The 19,308-nt window shown below is 49.7% G+C and overlaps 1 protein-coding gene across 8 annotated transcripts in view; it reads left to right on the plus strand.

Annotated features, from left to right (window-relative positions):
• Nucleotides 1–19,308, plus strand: part of CLEC16A (C-type lectin domain containing 16A) — a 233,074-nt gene that overhangs the window by 84,200 nt on the left and 129,566 nt on the right. For all 8 annotated transcript variants that reach the window (XM_065924327.1, XM_065924329.1, XM_065924328.1 and 5 more), the window contains 3 exons: nucleotides 11,632–11,754; nucleotides 14,116–14,225; nucleotides 15,023–15,067. In XM_065924327.1, the coding sequence (XP_065780399.1) occupies nucleotides 11,632–11,754; nucleotides 14,116–14,225; nucleotides 15,023–15,067 (278 nt within the window). The remainder of the gene's footprint in view (nucleotides 1–11,631; nucleotides 11,755–14,115; nucleotides 14,226–15,022; nucleotides 15,068–19,308) is intronic.

Here is a 19,308-nt window from a genome sequence, read left to right on the forward strand (position 1 = left end):
ATGATTTTATTTCGATGGATTCCCCACCCCCAACATGAATGGAGGTTCATTCCTTATTATGGTCCGTTCTGTGCCTTGCTTTTGTCACATCCTCATGTATCAGCATGTCACCTCCCATCCCTGTAGAATCGCCTCGTGCTTTTTAATCCTGTGTCTGTGCCGTCGTTTGTTCTGCCATCCCCTTACTAAATGATGCTGAGACCATCTCCAGGCGTTTCCTGCTCACGATGGAACCAGCCATGGCAGCTCTTCTGTGTAAGTCACTGTGCTCATGTGCAAGTGCTTAGATCTAGTCTGAAGTGTTAGTCGCTCAGTCGTGTCTGACTCTTTGTGACCCCATGAACTATAATCCACCAGTCTCCTCTGTCCATGGAATTCTCCAGGCAAGAATACTGAAATAGGTAGCCACTCCCTTCTCCAGGGGGTTTTCCCGACCCAGGGATCGAACCTGGGCCTCCTGCACTGCAGGCAGACTCTACCGTCTGAGCCACCAGGAAAGCCCCGGAGAAGCATGGCAGGCTCCCTCTGATGTCTCCCCACACAGTCCCGTTGACTCCTGTGGCTTCTTCAATCCCCTCCAGCTCTGGCTCAGTGCCTGGCACACGGGAGCCCTCAGTTCCTGGGAATAAACAGAGCTCCAAGCCTGACCCATGGAGTCCGTCCCACCCGTGGATCGCCTGCCATCTGTGCCCACTTCACCCCATCTCTGCACTCTGACTCCCTGCCCCTCACATGCTGGAGGCTTTGACCTGGGTGATTGAGCACCACCTTGAAAAGTCTGTTTATGCCACACTCGTCACCCATAAATATACCCTGACCTCATCACACTTCCTGCCATTTCTGGTTCAGTTGAATTTGCCAGCCAAGGTTGAAACTGCCATGACCTTTAGCTCTTTCCCTCCTTTGATCCCAGCATTTAGTCATCAAGTGTTGTCATCTCTCCCTCTTTGGCCTGTCTGATCAGCAGAATGTGACAGCACAGTTCAGTGCCTGGGTCTAAGCTTGGTGCTGGTGGCGAGGGCCAAAGGCAGGAGAGCAGGCGAGATCCTGAGTGTGTCACTCCAGTAGCTTTACCGCAGCCTCCTGGAGGGGTCAGCACATGGCCACCTCGCAGTCCACCCTCCACAGCACTGCTGGGCAGTTCCCTGTAAGGCTGTTTTGTCCATGTCCTTCCCCTGCTCACAAGCCTTTGGGGCCTTCTTCTCTCCCTTCAACTCCAGCCTCCCGGAACCTGCTATTCTGAGTACCTGGATTGCACCCACCATCCTAACTTGATCTGATTCCCCTGATTCCCCATGCAGACGCTTGGCCCTGGCCCAGGGATTCAGACACTAAGTAGTGATTAACTCTTTCACAGAGATAAACTTGTAGTGACTGTCATGGTACTCTTCAATATTCTTTTGGTTACAAGCCCCAGAAACCACCTCACATTAAGAAAAAGAATCTTATGGGAAGGTCCCTGGGACAGCTCATGAGATCCAAGAAGTGGCTGAAAAGCCAAGGAAAGGGCAAGAACCAACCAACTCTGGGGACTTAAGATGGATGGTGATTTGGGTCCAGCAGATCTCAGGCAGGGAGTCTGTCTCCATTCTGGTTTCAGATCGGTGGGCAAGAGATCTGATTGTTCCAGGCTAGTGATGGGTCTAACTCTGGAGCAGTCAGTTGTACTGAGGGTGGGGTGGGTGGGGTCAGGGTCACATAGCTCAGAGCTGGCCCCAGGGTGTTTCAGCTCTGCGTCTGGAACTGTTCCCAGAGAAGGGAACTTCTCTGGAAGCCTGGCAGCCACCCCATCAGTGTCAACACACCTACCTGTTCTTGGCTAGGCTTCTACCTTCTTGTATCCATCTGTGTCTTTTCTTGCTGTTTTCTCTGCCCTAATATCACCATCTGTTGAAATTATGTTTGCCTGTCAAGGGCCTGCTCACCTTATCCTAGAAGTTTTCTCTGAACCCTTCAGGTGATACTCACTGTGGGTTCGTATCCTCTAGTATGGCAGGCACGTTTTATACTTTGCTGGATGTGATTTGCTAAAACTTTGTGAAGAACTTTTGCATCTGTGTTTCTAAGTGTTATTGGCCTGTGGTCTCCCTGTAATTCTCTTGTTTTGTTTGCTTATGTTCACCTTATGGAATGAATGGGGAAATAGACCCTCCTCCTGAATTTCCTGGAGGAGTTTTTGTAGAGCTGGTCTATTTCTTCCTTTACTATTTGGTGAAATTCACCAGTGAAACCATCTGGGCCTGGAGTTTTCTTTGAGTAAAGGTTTTAAAGTACTCAATTTCCTTAGTAGATATAAAGCTATTAAAGCTTTTTTATTTCTTCTACACAAGTTTTGTTGCTTATATCTTTCTAGGAATTTGTCATTTCATCTAAATTATTGAATTTATTGGCATAGACTTTTTTTTTTTTTACTATGTTCCTTTATTATTCTCTTAATGTCTGTTGAATCTGTAGTGATGCCCCTTTTCAATTCATGGTATTAATAGTTTAGGTCTTCATTTTTTTTTTCCTAATCAGTTTGGTTAGAAACTTATCAATTTAAAATTAATTTTATTGGTACTCTCAAAGAACTTTTGGTTTCACTGACTTTTCTTTGTGGTTTTTCTGTTCTATATTTTGTTAATTTCTGTTTTTTATTTTTGACCTTCAGCTGCTTATTTCAAATTTACTCTTTTTCTAGTTTCTTATGATGTAAGTTTAGATCATTGATTATAAGATACAAATCATTACAGGATGAGCAACCAAAAAGTTTGCTCATGTTATTCCTCTTTAGTCATATCCTCTCCATACCAGTCATTGATTTTTAAACCTTACTTTTTTGATAGAATACAAGTTTAATGTTGTATATGTCTCTCTAAGCACTGCTTTAGCTTCTTGCAATAAATTTTGATATATGCAGTTTAGTTTTTATTCAGTTTAAAATATTTTACAATTTCTCTTCTGATTTCTTTTTGTCTATTCTACCATCTGTGTAATTTCTCATCATGTTTCTGTTACTGATTTTTGTTTGGTTTGATTTTTAGGTTATATTTTCTTTTCTTCCCTTTTCATGCTTGGTATTTTTTGATTGGTTGACAGTTGGTATGAATTTTACGTTGGAAACTGAATTTTTTCTCCCTTTCAGTATTTTTGGGCTTTGTCCTGCGACATGGTGAAGTTACTTGAGATCCATGAGTACTTTCTAGAGGCTTGCTTTTAAGCCTTGGTAGTGCTAGTCCAGAACAGCCTTTAGTCTCAGGCTCGTCTGGCCCCAGCATGGAGGCTGTCTGCTTTGGAGGACTCTACTTGATAAGCCATGATTAGGTGGCCCATCCTTGTAGGCTGGTGGAAATGTGAGTTCTTCTCAGCCCTGGGTAAGCTCCAGGGGTTGTTCCACGCTCCTCCTCCCAGTAGGCCTTTGCGTTTCTTCACCTGCATGCCCTGGGGCGGAACTGAGCCAAAGCCTTGGAAGGAAGGCCCTGCAGGTCCGTGTGCCTCTCCCTTCTCTTCTCTTTCCCATCAGTTCTAGTCACTTGCCTCTCTGAACTGCAGACTCTGCTTTCTCACCCCAGAGAGACCACGGGCTTCGTTCGGCTTCTGTCGGTCTGTTCTGAGGCCTGGAAACTTTCCAGCCAGTGACCTGGAGCAATCCCAGGCCCACTGCCTTTGTTTCTTCTCTCTCAGGTTCCCCTCCTATGATGCAAGCTGTCTTGTCCCGTGTGTCTTATATAATTTGCCGACTCTTCTAGTTGCTTGAGTGAGGTGGGTAAATCCAACCTCTCTTGGCTGGAAGCTGTAACATTTAAAGAAGGAAGTTTTATTAAGGTATAATTGATCAACAGTGAACTGCACATTTTTAAAGTGTGCAATTTGATGAGCTTTGACACACATGTTCACCCATGAAACCATCACCACAGTCAAGTCAGTGTATGTATGCATCACTCCAAATGTTCTCCCTTGCCCCTTGTCGCCCCTCTGCCCTTCTCTTCCCACAGCCCTCTCCCTCAGCAACTCTGAGCTGCTCTCTGTCATTATAGCTTACTCTGCACTTTCTAGAATTTTATATAAATAAGATCATGCAATATGTACTCTTTTTTTGGTCTGACTTCTTTCAGTTTGCATAATTATTTTGAGATTCTTTTATGTAGTTGTGTGTCTCAGTGGTTCCTTTCTTCTTACCTTTGAGTAATATTCCCCTATGTGAATGTACCAGTTTGTTTACCTGTCTGTCTGTTTAGGGAAATTTGGGTCGTTTCCAGTTTTTGACCATTACAAACAAATCTGCCATGAACATTGGTGTATAAATCTCTGGACACGTATTTGCATTTTTTTTTCTTGGATAAATACTGAGGAGTGAAATGACTGAATCATATGACAGGTGTGTATGTGTTTAAGAGACTGCTATGCTGTCTTCCCACTCCAGTACTCTTGCCTGGAAAATCCCTTGGATGGGAGGAGCCTGGTGGGCTGTGGTCCATGGGGTCGCTAAGAGTCAGACACGACTGAGCGACTTCACTTTCACTTTTCACTTTCATGCATTGGAGAAGGAAATGGCAACCCACTCCGGTGTTCTTGCCTAGAGAATCCCAGGGACCGGGGAACCTTGTAGGCTGCCGTTTATGGGGTCGCACAGAGTCGGACGCGACTGAAGCAACTTAGCAGCCGCAGCAGCATGCTGTCTTCCAAAGCAGCTGTGTGATCTTACATCCCACCATCAGTGCACGAGTGTTCCGTTGGTCTCACACCCTCACCAGTGGTTGGCACGGCCACCTTTTTATTTCAGTAATTTTAATGGGTACATGTAATGGTGTCTTTTTGTGATTTTAATTTCCACTTCCCTAACAACTAATGGGGCTTCACAGGTGGCGCTAGTGGTAAAGAACCCATCTGCCAGTAGGAGACGTAAGAGATGCAGGTTCAATCCCTGGGTTGGGAAAATCCCCTGGAGGAAGGCATGGCAACCCACTCCAGTATTCTTGCTTGGAGAGAGAATCCCATGGACAGAGGAGCCTAGTGGGCTACAGTCCATGGGGACACCGAGAGACACAACTGAAGCGACTTAACACACAAACACACAACGCTTCATGAGGTCAAATAGCGTTTTAAGTGCTTAGTCTACATCTTCTTTGGTAAAGTATCTTCATACCCTTTGCGCATGTTTTAATGAATTGGTCACATTCTTACTGTTGAGTTTCGAGAACTCTTTTTACCCAGATACAAGCCCTTTATCAGGCGTGTGTTGCAGAGATGTCCTCCCAGTCTATGGCTGGTCTTCTCTCTTTCTTCACAGTACTTTAGAAGAGCAGAACTTAATCTCCATGAAGTCCCCACAGCACTGCTTTGTACTGCTTTTGCTCTGTATGCGTTCTCTCCCACTCGGGATGACTGGGCCTCTGAACACAGAGGCCGTGTCTCGACAGCCTCCTGCACTACACAGTACTGAGGACTCAGCACAGTGCCTGGCACCGGGCCGGCGCTCTGCCAGAAGCTTCTGAGCTGTGGGGCAGCTCCCCCGTGCCGCTCCCTTGCTGGTGGCCCATGCTCAGGACCTCCGCAGGGAACCTGCTCTTGGGGTGGGGGTGGGGATGCCCAGCTCCAGGGGGCCAGGGGGCACAAGGAAAGACTTTTACAGGGGGGCTGGCTTTGCTGACGGGCTTCCTTCCAGGAGCCCCAACGTGTGCTGTGAAATGGGAAAGCAGTGGCGTACACACCACCCTCCTTCTTCCTTGATGTGGTCGGAGAGATGACCCTGGTGAGGAGCCCACCTACCTCCCTTGCATCTCCCTAAAAGAGTGGGACTCTATATTCGAGGGAATTTAATTCCTCTTTCCATTTCCTGCTAATGCTTTCCTTTTATTTATTCATTTACGCTTCTGACAAGTATTTCTGAAGCCATTCTTGGATGCCAGGCACTGTGGTTCATATTGAGAACCCAGTGGTGAACCAAACAGAGGTTTTCTGGGAGGCAAGTATGTCTGCTGTGGAGGGAGCAAGGCGAGGATGGTGGAGGTGAAGGCAGCATGACAGGTGTGATTTGTGAGTGTGGAGAAAGCCAAGGGTGCAGGGTCACCTGCTTGGGTGGTCTGGGGAGGCTTCTCTGAGGAACTGACGTCAGAGCTGAGGCCTGAGAATGGGAAAGAGTCAGTCCTGCCAAGCTCTAGGGCAGGAATGCTCTGGGCAAAGGGAATGGCAGGCGCAAAGGCCCTGGGTGGAAAAGAGCTTATGTTTTGAGGAGCAGAAAGCAGTTCAAGGTGAGGCTGGCCAGGTGGGCAGGGACCAGATCATGGAGGATCTTAAAGGCCGGGAGAAGGAATTTAGAATTTATTCCAGTTGCAGTGAGAAACACCTAGAGGATTTTTTAAGTAGAAGAGTGACATAAGCAGATGGAAATTTTGGGGAGATTACCCTGGCTGCTGGATGGAGAGTGGGTCAGTGGAGGGTGGGGGTGAGCTCTGTGGGGGAAAGCTGGGAGGCTGATTAGGAAGCTGTTGCAGTAGTCCAGGCGGGAATAATGTGAATTGAATTATGGCACATTGGCCGTGGAGATGGAGGCAATTGGAAGGTTTTACGATCTATTTTGTAGTTAGAGCCAGGACAAGCTCATGGTCTGGATGTGGGCGTTGAGTGAGAGGGACATGGGGCAGCTGTGTGTGGCCATTCACTAAGATGGGGAGCTTTGTTTTGGGTAGGAGGGGGCACCACAGGAGGAGTCTGGGTGATGCCCAGGGCCCCGCCTCCTTCCTCTGTGTGACCAGTGGTACCAAATCCAGAACCAGTGAGTGTGGGCTCTCGAGCAGGTTTGGAGAGGAATCTGGGGCATTAGTTCAGCACCAGAGGCCCAGGTGCCTGGGGCACCCCCAGGGGAAACTGCCTCAATGGGGCCAGGGAACTGTACCTGGTTTCTGCTCCAGTCTGGCCTGGAGGCACACGGCTGCATTTGGTGGGGGCTGTTTGGTGGCGGTGGTAGGGGGTGGGTGTGTGGGTGGTTGATGTTTTGGTTAGGCAGCAGGTTAGCTGCACTTAACCTTCAGCCTCTCTTTTGCAGATCCATGCCCTCTCAGCAGGGCCCCTAATGAAATGGCCTCTTTCTGATAGATTTTTCATCATAGGGCAATTTTAACATAAAAGCAATGTTAATAAAAGCCAAATGTTAGCTCAGGCCTTCCAGTAAATCATAATAGATTAGATGCTGCACCAAAATGAATATCGTGCGGTGGAAAGGGTTGACCAGTTAGAGGGAGGCGCTCGTTGTGAGTCAGTAGGGCCGGTAATGAATGCTGGTTCCTGTCTATAATAGCAGATTCAGTCCTTTGTCCTTTGTCAAGTCTGCAGGGCCCTGGCCCCGGGGGTCGGGGATCCAGGAAGGGGAGTTTTGCAGCTTTGTCTTTTTAAAGGTTCCGCCACTCTGCCCACCACCCTTCGACTCCTGCCCCCTCCATTTATCATTGTTTAGGAGAAGGATCTTGGGCTTTTGTTTTGCTGAGAAGTTGCTTGGAACAAGGATGAGAAGTATGAGAAAGGTTGAAAGATAATAGGATAAAGGGAGGCTTTTGCCCTGCAGAAAACTGGCAAAATATCATTCTGGATCTCGACTGACACATAATCAAAACTGGAAGTACATTGGAAATCAGCCCAACATCTGGTTAGCTTTCGAAATAGTTGGTCTATAGTTTTCCAAAGCTGGCAATGCTTGCGTGACTCTAGCCAAAGGGAGAGAAAGAAAAAAACTTTTTGACCATGATTTTTACCTGGCATTGTTGTGCAGGTTTGTCTGTCCACTTCTTTTTATGTTACTTCGGTCTGGGTCTGTTCCACCCCCGTCCTGAATGGGGGCTTCCAGTGAGGAGAAAGAATCCAGAAGCCAGAACTCGGGGAAAACTTAGGAGCTGGTCAATGACATCCCTAAACCTCGCCCTTTGCTTCTCTTTGGGATTCTTTGAGTGAGTTAGCTGGGAGTTGGGCCCCGCCTGCTCCCAGCCCCGTGCTTGTTGGGTGGGAGTGATGGCAGGGGAGACTGTTCTGACTCACTGGCGAGCAGGCTTTGACCCGACAGGGAGGGAGCGAGGAAGCGCATGGTCTGCTGGAATCTGGTCGTGTGAGCGCGGCTCCCCAGGCCACGTGAAGTGCATCTGGGTTTCTCTGGAATCTGTCACTCGGCACTTAAGGCCGGAAGCAAATAGGACAACATATTATCTACAGTGTTTATTTCAGTCAGAGGAAAATGACTAGCAAAGGAACTAGAGCCGGTTTGCAACAAAACCTGCTTCTCAATGATTAGAAACCTGTGAGTGCGTGTGTGTATGTGTGTCTGCCTGTCTTTCCGTTCATCTGCACACACGCTGGTTCCCTTTCTTTGTCATATTGTCAAGTTGACCTTGTTCACTCGCAGCTGTCAGCCACTGTTTTGTTAGGACCCAGAAGAATGTCTTAGAGACCGAGGTGGGAGACAGAGAGAGATGGGGAGGGAATAAGGCACCTGGCCAGCAGGAACTTTGGGGAAAGATCAGAGATGCCCAGAGGAGCTATTTACAAAGTTTTGTCACATGTTGTGTGACGTGAGCCTACTCTCTGCCTCATCTTGCGTGATGGTAAAATCTACCACACAGAGAATGACTTACCACATGGAGTCTGTTTGGGGGAAAGGGCCAGAAGCGGGGAGATCACCTTGAGTGGCCAGGGGGACGGAGACCACTCCAGAGTTGGCTGGAGCACAAACACGTCGTGTCACCTGCTAGCTGCCGCCCCAGGGGTCCTGGCAGCTGAGCCTCGCCGCCGGTCCCTCCTGCCAGGGTCTGCCCCATCACTTCCGCCCACAGCCCCTGGCCCTCCTCTGCCCAAGCTCTGTGCACTCCCTGCCCTGCCCCTGGGCCTGGCACGACCTGATCGTCCCTGGGCTGCTCACCCTTCAGAATCCAGTCCAAGCTGCTCGTCCCCTGCGCTGCCCCCAGACAGCCCAGCATGCCTTCTTTGGGCCTTCTGAAATAGCTCGACGTTAGCTTGGTTAGGTTGTTTTCCAATCTTTTCTTTCCTCTTACTACACAGCTGATAGGGAACTCCATTTAACCACGTTCAAAGTAAAAATTCCCATCAGCACGTGGTGATGCCAAGTCACTGTTGAGCATGGGTCCTGACAGCAGGCCTGGGGCAGGCAGTTTCTGTGATCATTCCCGTTGAACAGGGAGACTGAGGGTCAAAGAAGTTAAGTATCAAAAGAAAGTTCCTCCAGCAGCCTTCCATCCCGGCCCCCTGGTGTGGCAGGAACCTAGGGGGGAGAGGGAGCCGGGCGGTGGGGAGCCTGGAGGCGGGGGGCATGGAGGAGCGCTGCCTTGCAAGTGGGCAGGGGCTGTCGTCGGCCCAGAGCAGGCCCCTCGCACGCTGGTGCCGGCAGGGGCTCGCCAGGTAGGGGGTGCTGCCCTGACCCCATCTGGATCCTGTCCACCTGGGGAATTATCCTGGTTCTGACTGTACCTCTAACGTGCTCTGTGACCTTGGGGACGCAACTTACCCCTGGGCCTTAATTTCCTCCCTAAACGAAGAGGGTGCATTGGCATCTGGTCCTCTGAAGCCTAGGCGTGTTTCAGTCGCCAGGGTTCCCCACCTCCCAGAGAGTGGGGCTGAGGAAGCTCAGGATAACCTTGGCAGGTTTCTCTTCCTGTTGAGAGAAGATTTTGCCACAGATTTCCTCAATTTTGACAAATCCTAAGGGAGTTGGGACAATAATGGGAAAGACAAAAATGGAATGCATCCTGGAAATGCAAGAGCTGGTCCAAATCTGGGTGTCTCTGGCCCTGCTGGCTGCCCCCATGTTCTCCCGGGAACCAGCAGCCGGTTCCGTCTGCCATCTTTGAAGTGGGATGGCGGATGGCGGGGTCACGGAGCTGGGTGATGCCCTGGATGGGCCAAGGAGCCATTTTTTTCCCCCAGAACCACTGACAGTTTCCAGAGGGCCAGGGAGGAAAGAGTAGAGAGAGATTCACATGGTGTTGACATCACTGGGGGAAAATAAAAAAGCAACAAATGACAGAAAGATTTAGTCTACGTCCCTTCTGCCGTTTAATAAACCAGAACGCTCCAGAGTTAAGACATTTAGCATTAAGATGGGATACAGAACCAACAAATTCAATTTTCATCGCAATCAAATCTTTTTGACGAAGCCATGTCTGTGTGGTCGTGAGAGAGGGCACTGCCCACCTCCAGCCCTCGGGCCTCCCCCACTCATGTTATCTCCTTGGCATGACTTAGCCGCCAGTTCCAATCTGGAAGGAATTCAATAAAGCAAGATATATTGTTATGGTTTATTACGTCAACGTGTGAGCGTGGGAGTCACTTAGAATCCAGACGATCAGCTCTTCACTGCTATCCTCCACTATTTTGTCAAGGTTCTAAATGAAGCGTCATCTGGGACTCAAGGGGCCGTATTTCAAGAGTTCCCAGAAGTGCCACCTTCCCCCCTTTTGTAGAATAACAGGAAAAGACGTGCTTCAGGCACAAACAATCCTTCCCAGCTCCCCGGACATGGAGCAAGTGAAATGTTTGTTTCTGGGAGCTTTTCTGCGGGTGTAGTTTTCTTGCAGAGCCGTGCTAGACAAGAGGAGGCTTTGCATCACCTCTTGTCCCACACTCAGCCTGCCGATGTGGCCCTAGCGGGTCATCCTGTCACCCCGGCCCCCAGGTCCTGCTTTAGGAAAAGTGGTGCTGAGTTCAGTTAGATTGAGCATGCCGTCTCTGCTTCCCACCTCCTCTCCCCTGTCTTGTCTTTCACCTTTGAAATACAGATATTAATAGATTTCACTGGAAGAAAAGTGATCCCTCTGTGCCTTAAACACAGATCCGCTCTGTTCGTTTTGTCCTATCTGCACCTTTGTGTGGGCCTGGCGGGGGCTGCCGCCTGTGTGCTCGCCTCTCTGGGGCTCAGCTCACCCGTTTGGTGTTAAGAACTGGAGGTGCAATCGGTGGGCATGACTGCAGGTTCCTTTGTGTCTGGTCTGTCCCCCCACCCGTGCTGTGGGACATGTCTCACACAGTGGTGGCCTCAGGGGTTCACAGACCAGCCCCGAAATGACAGCGAAGCCCAAGTTGCTCCTCTCCTCCCCACTTCCCGCTCCCCCGATTGTGCCCAGAAGCACGTCACCAGTCAGGTTAGTGTGACCTCAACACCTTTCACTTACCTGCCCATCACCCTTTATAACACAGAGAGGGCCTTAGTCTACAGTGAGCAGCCAGTCCACATTGTTTGACTGAAATGTGAAAGCCTTGTTGCTGTCAGTATTGCAGCCATCCTGGTTTCCCATTTACAAGTGGTGATGGAAAATGTATGCTTTAGGGGCTTCCCTGGTGGTCCAGTGCTTAGGACTCTGCACTTTCACTGCCAGGGGCCCGGGTTCAATCCCTGGTTGGAGAACTAAGACCCCACAAGCTGCACACTGGGGCTGAAACAGAAAGAAAGAAAATGTATGCTTTAATAATGTATTTCCTTAAGTTCCAGGTACAGAAAACTCTGAGGTGAATCATACCAGGGGCAGTACCTGGTCGCGGCAGCAATCTGAAAGGTGGACAGTGGACAGCCAAGGTTGAGGAAGCTAAGCTCGAAGGGGCCTTTCGGGACAAGGTGAGGCAGCTGCGCTGACAGCCGGCCCCTTCTCTCTGTTCCAGGCATGGATCCTGAGAAGCTCGAGCGAATCCAGCTTCCAGTGCCCACTGCGGCTGAGAAGACCACCTACAACCACCTCCTGGCCGAGAGGCTCATCAGAATCATGAACAACGCGGCCCAGCCAGGTGCCCGAGCGTGCGGGCGGTGCCCGGGGGTGGGGGAGTTGCAGGGACTAGGCCCCACACCAGCCCCAGGAGCCTCGGTGTCCGGACCTAGCCATGCCGGGAATCCAGGCGGAGCTCAGCCACTCCCCGGCCGCACACACACCCTGGGCCACCCGGATCCTCCCGTCCAGCCTTGTCTTCATCCCGGGGTCTCCTCCTCCCCCCGTCTCCCGTGGTGTTTGTGCCAGACTCACTGTCTTCTCCTCCCACACTCACTTCTGCTTTGGTCAGTTGTGCCAGTGTCTGCAGCCCTCCTCTCAGGGTGGCCGAGGCCACATTTGAGCAGGAACTAGGCTGGGAGGGTGAGCGAAGGGGAAGGCTGGAAGGTGTGGGTTGGGTGCTTTTGATGATACATGCCTGGTGTCAGCCTAGTTCTGAGGCCTTGGCCAGCGCCAACCTGCAGCCACAGCACGGGCTGGGAAGAGCAGGTGGAATGAAGTAGCGGAGCAGTCCTCACCTGGGGGCAGCGTTGTCCCCAGGGGGCAGCGTCCAGAGACGTTCTTGGTTGTCACAGCTTGGAGACGGGTGCTACTGACATTCTGTAGTCAGAGGCCAGGTGCTGCTCCACACCCTACGGTGCACAGAACAGTCCCCAGGACAAAGGATTGTCCAGCCCCAGATGTCGATGGTGCCAAGGTTAAGAAACCCTGACTGCAAGGCAGGAAAATAGATCATCAGGGTGTGAGTGAGAGCCCAGGAAAGGGCCCGACCGAGATGCTGCCTTGGGGGGGAGAGAACCGCTGAGCTGAGCTAGCAGGAGCAGTCCAGGTGGTGGGCTCAGGAGGGCAGGGGGCCAGGGATATGGTTGCAGCTGAGGGCTTCAGAAATCAGGGGAGTGATGGCCAGAGCACAGCGTGACTGCCAGGGAGTGACCACAAGGGTCTAGAGAACCAGGTCCACAGCCTAAAGGGTGATTCAGGGTATCGGTAAACTCAACGGCTGTTTATTGAGCACCTCCTGTATTCCAGCCTCTGTGTGCAAGTGATGAGGGTGCAGGAAGTAGGGGACACATGGACCCTGTCCTCTGTGAAGTTCCGACAGTCTGGGGCTCCATGTGTAGATGGGATCTAAGCCTAAGAGCAGGGTCAAGGCCAGAACTAACTCTGCAGGGCTCATAGATCTTTTTAAAGTCACAGGAGAGGAGAGAGGCTTGTCTAGGACTGAGCCCAGGGCCACTGCTGATCTCTGGAGGTGACATACAGGGGAGCCGGCTCTGGAGCCTGGCCCAGGCCCCATGTGGGGAGAAGAGGGCCCAGAGGAGGGTGTTTTGGGGGACAAGAAAGATGTGGTTTCTTGGGACCACGGGGCGCTCGGTGGGGTCAGTTTCTGCTGAAGGTCCAGTCGGGGAGGCAGAGCATGGTCTGAGGATGGTGGCCCAGGGCCTGTTGGCAGGAGCCGGATGTGTCTTGGTGACGGGGAAGGCAGAGTGTGGCCTGGGTGCTGGGGAGGACCCTCCAGGGACAGGAGAATCAGCAGACCCCCTGAGGACAGTGTGTAGTACTGCCTGGATTTCTGAAGAGAAGACACTGGGGCAACTCAGAGGGACAATCTGGAAGCTTCGCTGGAGAGACAGACCTTTGGGAGGAATAGCCAGCAATTCACCAGGAAGGAAGAAGGGTCCTAGTGGAGCATCACGGTCTGCTTCCCCAGAGGTAGCAGGAGGGGTGTTTCTGACCTGGCCCACAGGATGGGTGGGGGCCGGGCTGTGGTCCAGAGAACGCCTGTGCTCAGCGGAGGCCAGGCTGGCGGGCACTGCTGGGCCAAGGTGGGCCGAGTGTCCCAGCCAAGACTGATCAGCCTCTGCCTGGGCTGGGTTTGTATTGGGCTTCAGAAGGCCTAGTTTTGCTTGTATGTTACCTGCTCACTTTTGGGCCAGTGGATTCCCTCTTCTCACCTATCTTCCTCCTCCCCACCAACCCCTGACCATTGAGGCATAAAGCCAGGTAGGGAGGTGTACCGCCATGTGTCTGCCTTGAGTGTTTCCCCAGTGGCCCATCCTGGGCCCCATTGTTCCCGGAGAGTCCCCCTTTCCTGGCCCCTCCTATGTGAAGGCCCCTCCCCAGAAATGAGATTGAAGACCTGGGGGGAGTTTGCTGAGAGTGGGATGCCCCTCAGTCAGGCAGTCACAGGTGCTTCCAGGGACAATGCCGGGTGTGGGTTTCAGCGGTAGTTGATTGGGCAGGGGATTAGCATGTGGGGGTTCCCTCTGTGCCCCCACGGGATGTCGGGGGGCCTGTCGGCTGACCTGCTGATCTCCAAGTCGGGAAGGCAGGAGACTGGACGTGAGGGTGTGGGCATGGCTGACCCAAGTGTGCCCTGCAGACGGCAAGATCCGCTTGGCGACGCTGGAGCTGAGCTGTCTGCTCCTCAAGCAGCAAGTCGTGGCCAGCACAGGCTGCATCATAAAGGACGTGCACCTGGCCTGCTTGGAGGTGAGGCCTGTTCCTGCCGCGCCTGCCCCACAGTGGGGGGAGGTCGCAGGGAAGCCCCTGCATCCAGGTCGTAGCTGGTCCCAGCAGAAGGAAGACAGGCCACAGACCCCCTGCCGACCCCCTGCCCACTTGTCCCCATGGACATGCCCTTCCACCGAGATGGCCCTGAGCAGCCCACTAATTAGCGAATCTTAGTAGTTTCTCTTGTAAGTGTTTGGCTCTGTATTTGTCTCCAGGATTTCTTTTTCTTTTTATATTTTGAAAGTTGTATTCATGTACAGACACATGTTTATTCATTTATGGCTTATCGTGCTACTGCGTACATTCATATTTTAAATAGCTTTAAATTGTTTTTAAACAATTTAAATTGTTTTCCCTCTTATTTTTCATGTTTGTTTTAGAAAGTTTAGAAAAGTACAGAGGGGTAAAAAGTAACAATAGTTGACGCTTAGTGTGTGTCTTTCCAGCTACACTTATACCCTGACACACACGTTCACAAGTGACTTTTTCTGTTTATAAGAGTGGAGTCATCATGGCCATCTTTTATTAATAGAACCCATTTCCCCCACGTAACTGCGTGTCAACAGCTCTCCAAGTCATCAGGTTGAATCATTTGTCCTTCACCCAGTTTTGTTTTGAGCTCCTTCTCCACCACCCCCATGAAGAACCACTTTATGGATTAAGATTATCAGCCCAGCGTCTGTCTTCTGTAGCCTCAGATTTTAGAATCCATGGCTTGCCCCAGCTCACTCACCTCCGTGAGACCTGCCCCTCACGTCTTCCCTCTCTTGTAACAGGGAGCCCGAGAGGAGAGCGTCCACTTGGCACGGCACTTCTATAAGGTGAGCCGGGGCTCGGGGGCAGCAGCGTGTGTGTCGGGAAGCAGGACAGTCGTGGCTTCAGTCCTCTCTTACACCCTCTGGGTCCTGAGGGAACACGTGCCATTCTGTCCGCTCCGCAGCAGTGGTCTCTGCGCTTTTCTGCCCATGCTGTCTTATCAGCGCAACTTTGGAGGACTCACCCCTAGTGTGGGATTGTTTATTTATCAATTATATGTGAGTTTGTTCATTGATGAATTTACGTGTAAACCATCAATTATATACAGATGCTTATACGACTAAATTATACATAGCAACTTTTGTGTTCGTGAATTATATGTGCTTACCGTGGCAACTCACTCCAGTATTCTTGCCTGGAGAATCCCACGGACAGAGGAGCCTGGCAGGCTACAGTCCATGGGGTCACAAAGAGCTGGACACAGCTGAAGTGACTTAGCGTGCACGCATGCATAGGTACAAAATTACTGAATTACATATGAATCTATGAACTGTATGCATGTGTATTGTTTATATATATGTACAGGCAGACCTCAGAGATACTTTGGGTTTGACTCCAAACCACCACAAAACAGCAAATACCACAATAGAGTCAAGCAAATGCTTTGGTTTCCCAGTGCTAATCAAAGTTATGCTTACACTGTACTGTGATCCTCTGAGTGAGCGATAGCATGGTGTCTAAAAAAATGTATTTCTGTTGTTCAGTCCCTAAGTCGTGTCTGACTGTGATCCCATGAACTGCAGCACGCTGGGCTTCCCTGTCCCTCACTGTCTGCTGGAGTTCGCTCAGAGTCATGTCCATTGAGTTGGTAATGCTGTCTAACCATCTCACCCTCTGTCGTCCCTTTCTCCTCCTGCTCTCACTGTTTCCCAGCGTCAGGGTCTTTTCTAATGAGTCGGCTCTTCGCATCAGGTGACCGAAGTATTGGAGCTTCAGCATCAGTCCTTCCACTGAATATTCAGGGTTGATTTCCTTTGGGATTGTACATACCTTAATTAAAAATATTTTATTGTTAGGATTTCCTCAATGGCCCATTGGGGTTTTTTTTTTTTTCCTTGTTTTTTTGGTCCATTGTTTAAGAATCCACTTTCCAATGCAGAGGACAAGTATTTGATTCCTGGTTGGGGAACTAAGATCCCACATACCTTGGGACAACTCAGCCTGCATGCCTCAACTAAGGAAAGCTCAAGCTGTAACAAAGACCTAGTGCTACCTTAAAAAAGAAAACTTTTTTGCTAAAACATGCTAATTATCATTTGACAACTAGCATTTGCCACAGAGCTTCAATTTGTTTATAAAAAATGTAGTATCTTTGAAACAGTAACTTCAGTTCAGTTCAGTCACTCAATCATATCTGACTCTTTGCGACCCCATGGACTGCAGCACGCCAGGCTTCCCTGTCCATCACCAACTCCCAGAGCTTGCTCAAATTCATGTCCATCGTGTTGGTGGTGCCATCCAACCATCTCATTCTCTGTTGTCCCCTTCTCCTCCTGCCTTCAAACTTTCCCAGCGTCAGAGTCTTTTCCAGTGAGTCAGTTCTTCACATCAGGTGGCCAAAGTATTAGAGTTTCAGCTTCAGTAAAGCAAAGCTCAATAAAATGAAGTGTGCCTATGTGTTGAGAAACCTCACACAGGCTCTAAACATTTCTCATGAATTTAGTGAGAATTGATAAAGGGCCCCCATGACCTTCAGTATCTGGAAAATGTGTAGGTTCAGTTTCCAGGGGATTCACTTTAAGATACTGCCTTGTGATGACTTTGTTTCCCTCTTTTCTTAAGGTTAAGATAGACTCAGGCAGGGCTCGTCATTTGTCAGCAGTGGGTTCATCCATATGTCAGACAGCCCTAGTAGTTTTCTGATATTTTGGCCTCCACATCAGCTCTCTCTGGATCCAGTGAGTGATGGTTTTCCCTCGTAATCTGACTGATGAAGATATCCTCCCAGGAGGAGGAAAGGTGTCAACATTGCTGTTTTCTTGTTCACTTGCACTTTTGTTCATTGCACTCTATTTTATTTTTTTTCCATTTATTTTTATTAGTTGGAGGCTAATTACTTTACAATATTGTAGTGGTTTTTGCCATACATTGACATGAATCAGCCCTGAATTTACATGTATTCCCCATCCTGATCCCCCCTCCCACCTCCCTCTCCACCCGATCCCTCTGGGTCTTCCCAGTGCACCAGCCCCGAGCACTTGTCTCATGCATCCAACCTGGGCTCGTGATCTGTTTCACCCTTGATAATATACATGTTTCGATGCTGTTCTCTCGAAACATCCCACCCTCGCCTTCTCCCACGGAGTCCAAAAGTCTGTTCTATACATCTGTGTCTCTTTTTCTGTTTTGCATATAGGATTATTGTTACCATCTTTCTAAATTCCATATATATGCGTTAGTATACTGTATTGGTCTTTGTCTTTCTGGCTTACTTCACTCTGCATAATGGGCTCCAGTTTCATCCATCTCATTAAAACTGATTCAAATGAATTCTTTTTAACAGCTGAGTAATATTCCATGGTGTATATGTACCACAGCTTCCTTATCCATTCATCTGCTGATGGACATCTAGGTTGCTTCCATGTCCTGGCTATTATAAACAGCATTGCACTCTCTTTAAATGGCTGTGAACTATGTACATAAATACCCGGGAATCTGGTTCCTCGCAAGAAACTTTTTCAGCCACTGTCCATTACTGTCAGTGTTCATTGAGATAAAACCAGGTCACATAATCTGGAAATGCCCCTTGTGGGGCTCAGATGACCCCCCGAAGCTGCAGCACTCTGGATGTGCTCAGAAGAGGGTGGTACCACGGTGGGTCCCGTGTTCCGGGGCGGAATCCCAGTCCCCCCAGATTAGCCCCAACCCATCTTGGGCTTGAAGTGAGGATATGAGTCCTCAGCACAGTCATCTTTGACACTCCTTCCAGTGTAACTGCACTTAGTCTGTCCTCCCCACCCTCCCCACAAGCTTCTGGATTGCAAAAAGCAGGAAGATATATAGGTAGGCATCTTCCCAGAGGATTTTTCTTTTTCAGTGACAAAAGGAGATCTGTATTTGAATCGCACCTCCCTTCTCCCAACCCAGGTTTTTCTCTCTTTTATCCTCTAAGGTTTGTACCCTTAGTATATCAGGAGCTTATCAATATTTTCAAGGGTTATTTCTGTGGTTATTTTGTGGGTCTCACACCAAAGGGACTTCCCTGGTGGCTCAGATCACCTGCCATGTAGGAGACTTGAATTCGATCCCTGGGTTGAGAAGATCCCTGGAGAAGGGAATGGCTACCTACTCTTTTATTGTTGCCTGGAGTATTGTTGCCTGGAGAATTCCATGGACAGAAGAGCCTAGCGGGCTACAGTCCATGGGGTCACAAAGAGTTGGACATGACTGAGCTAGCTAACATTTTCACCTTCACACCAAAGAAGAACTTTCAAGTTTGCCGATAGTTTTGATAACTGGAAAAACACATAAAGGACCTATTGCTTTTCCCATGCCATCTGTGTGTGTATGTGTGAGAGAGAGACAGTACGGGGGGAGAGAGGGAGACTTAGGGCGCAGGCCAGACCAGTGCTACCAGCGCCTGTCCTCCCGGGCTGCGGACCTGGGCAGGGTGGTCATGATGACACTCTGACCTGCACAGACGGGGCCAGTCACCCCATCTTGCAGTGAAACAGAGAGGCTCTGAGAGAAACAACTGAGATTGGCCCCTGGTCTATGAGTCTCAGAGCCGTTCCTCCCCACCACCCTGTTCTTGGGGGTCCTCAGGGCCACGGGTACTCTAAAACCCCCAAAGGCACGCCTCAGAAACAAATGGAACAAGCCACGTAATGTTAGCCTTAAGCATATCTAATCATACGCTTCCTTCCAGACGTGCGGAGCCCCTGTCAGCTTTAACATGACAGCTTAGCCCACACTCTTATTTTCTCCAACCATTCTCAGCAAACAGATCATTTTAAATACCTGAAACGTTAACCATTTTTATATTTTAATTGTACATGAAGTGATTTTTTGTTGTTGTGGTTAATTAACTGCCTCGACACTAGAAATCCGTAATGACACATGCTTGGAGAAAACCGTTGAGGTGCAATTTGATATTTGGGCTTTCATTCGAGTGTGTGTGTGTGTGTGTGTGTGTGTGTGCACGCATGCATGTTCACGTGTGTATTTTACTTCCTGGTGGTTTACGAGAACTCACTAATAAGAAACAGATGACCCAAAAGCCACGAACTGGAGTTTATAACCCTTT

Source organism: Muntiacus reevesi, chromosome 2 (assembly GCF_963930625.1).
Source record: "Muntiacus reevesi chromosome 2, mMunRee1.1, whole genome shotgun sequence".
Classification (NCBI taxonomy): Eukaryota; Metazoa; Chordata; class Mammalia; order Artiodactyla; family Cervidae; genus Muntiacus; species Muntiacus reevesi.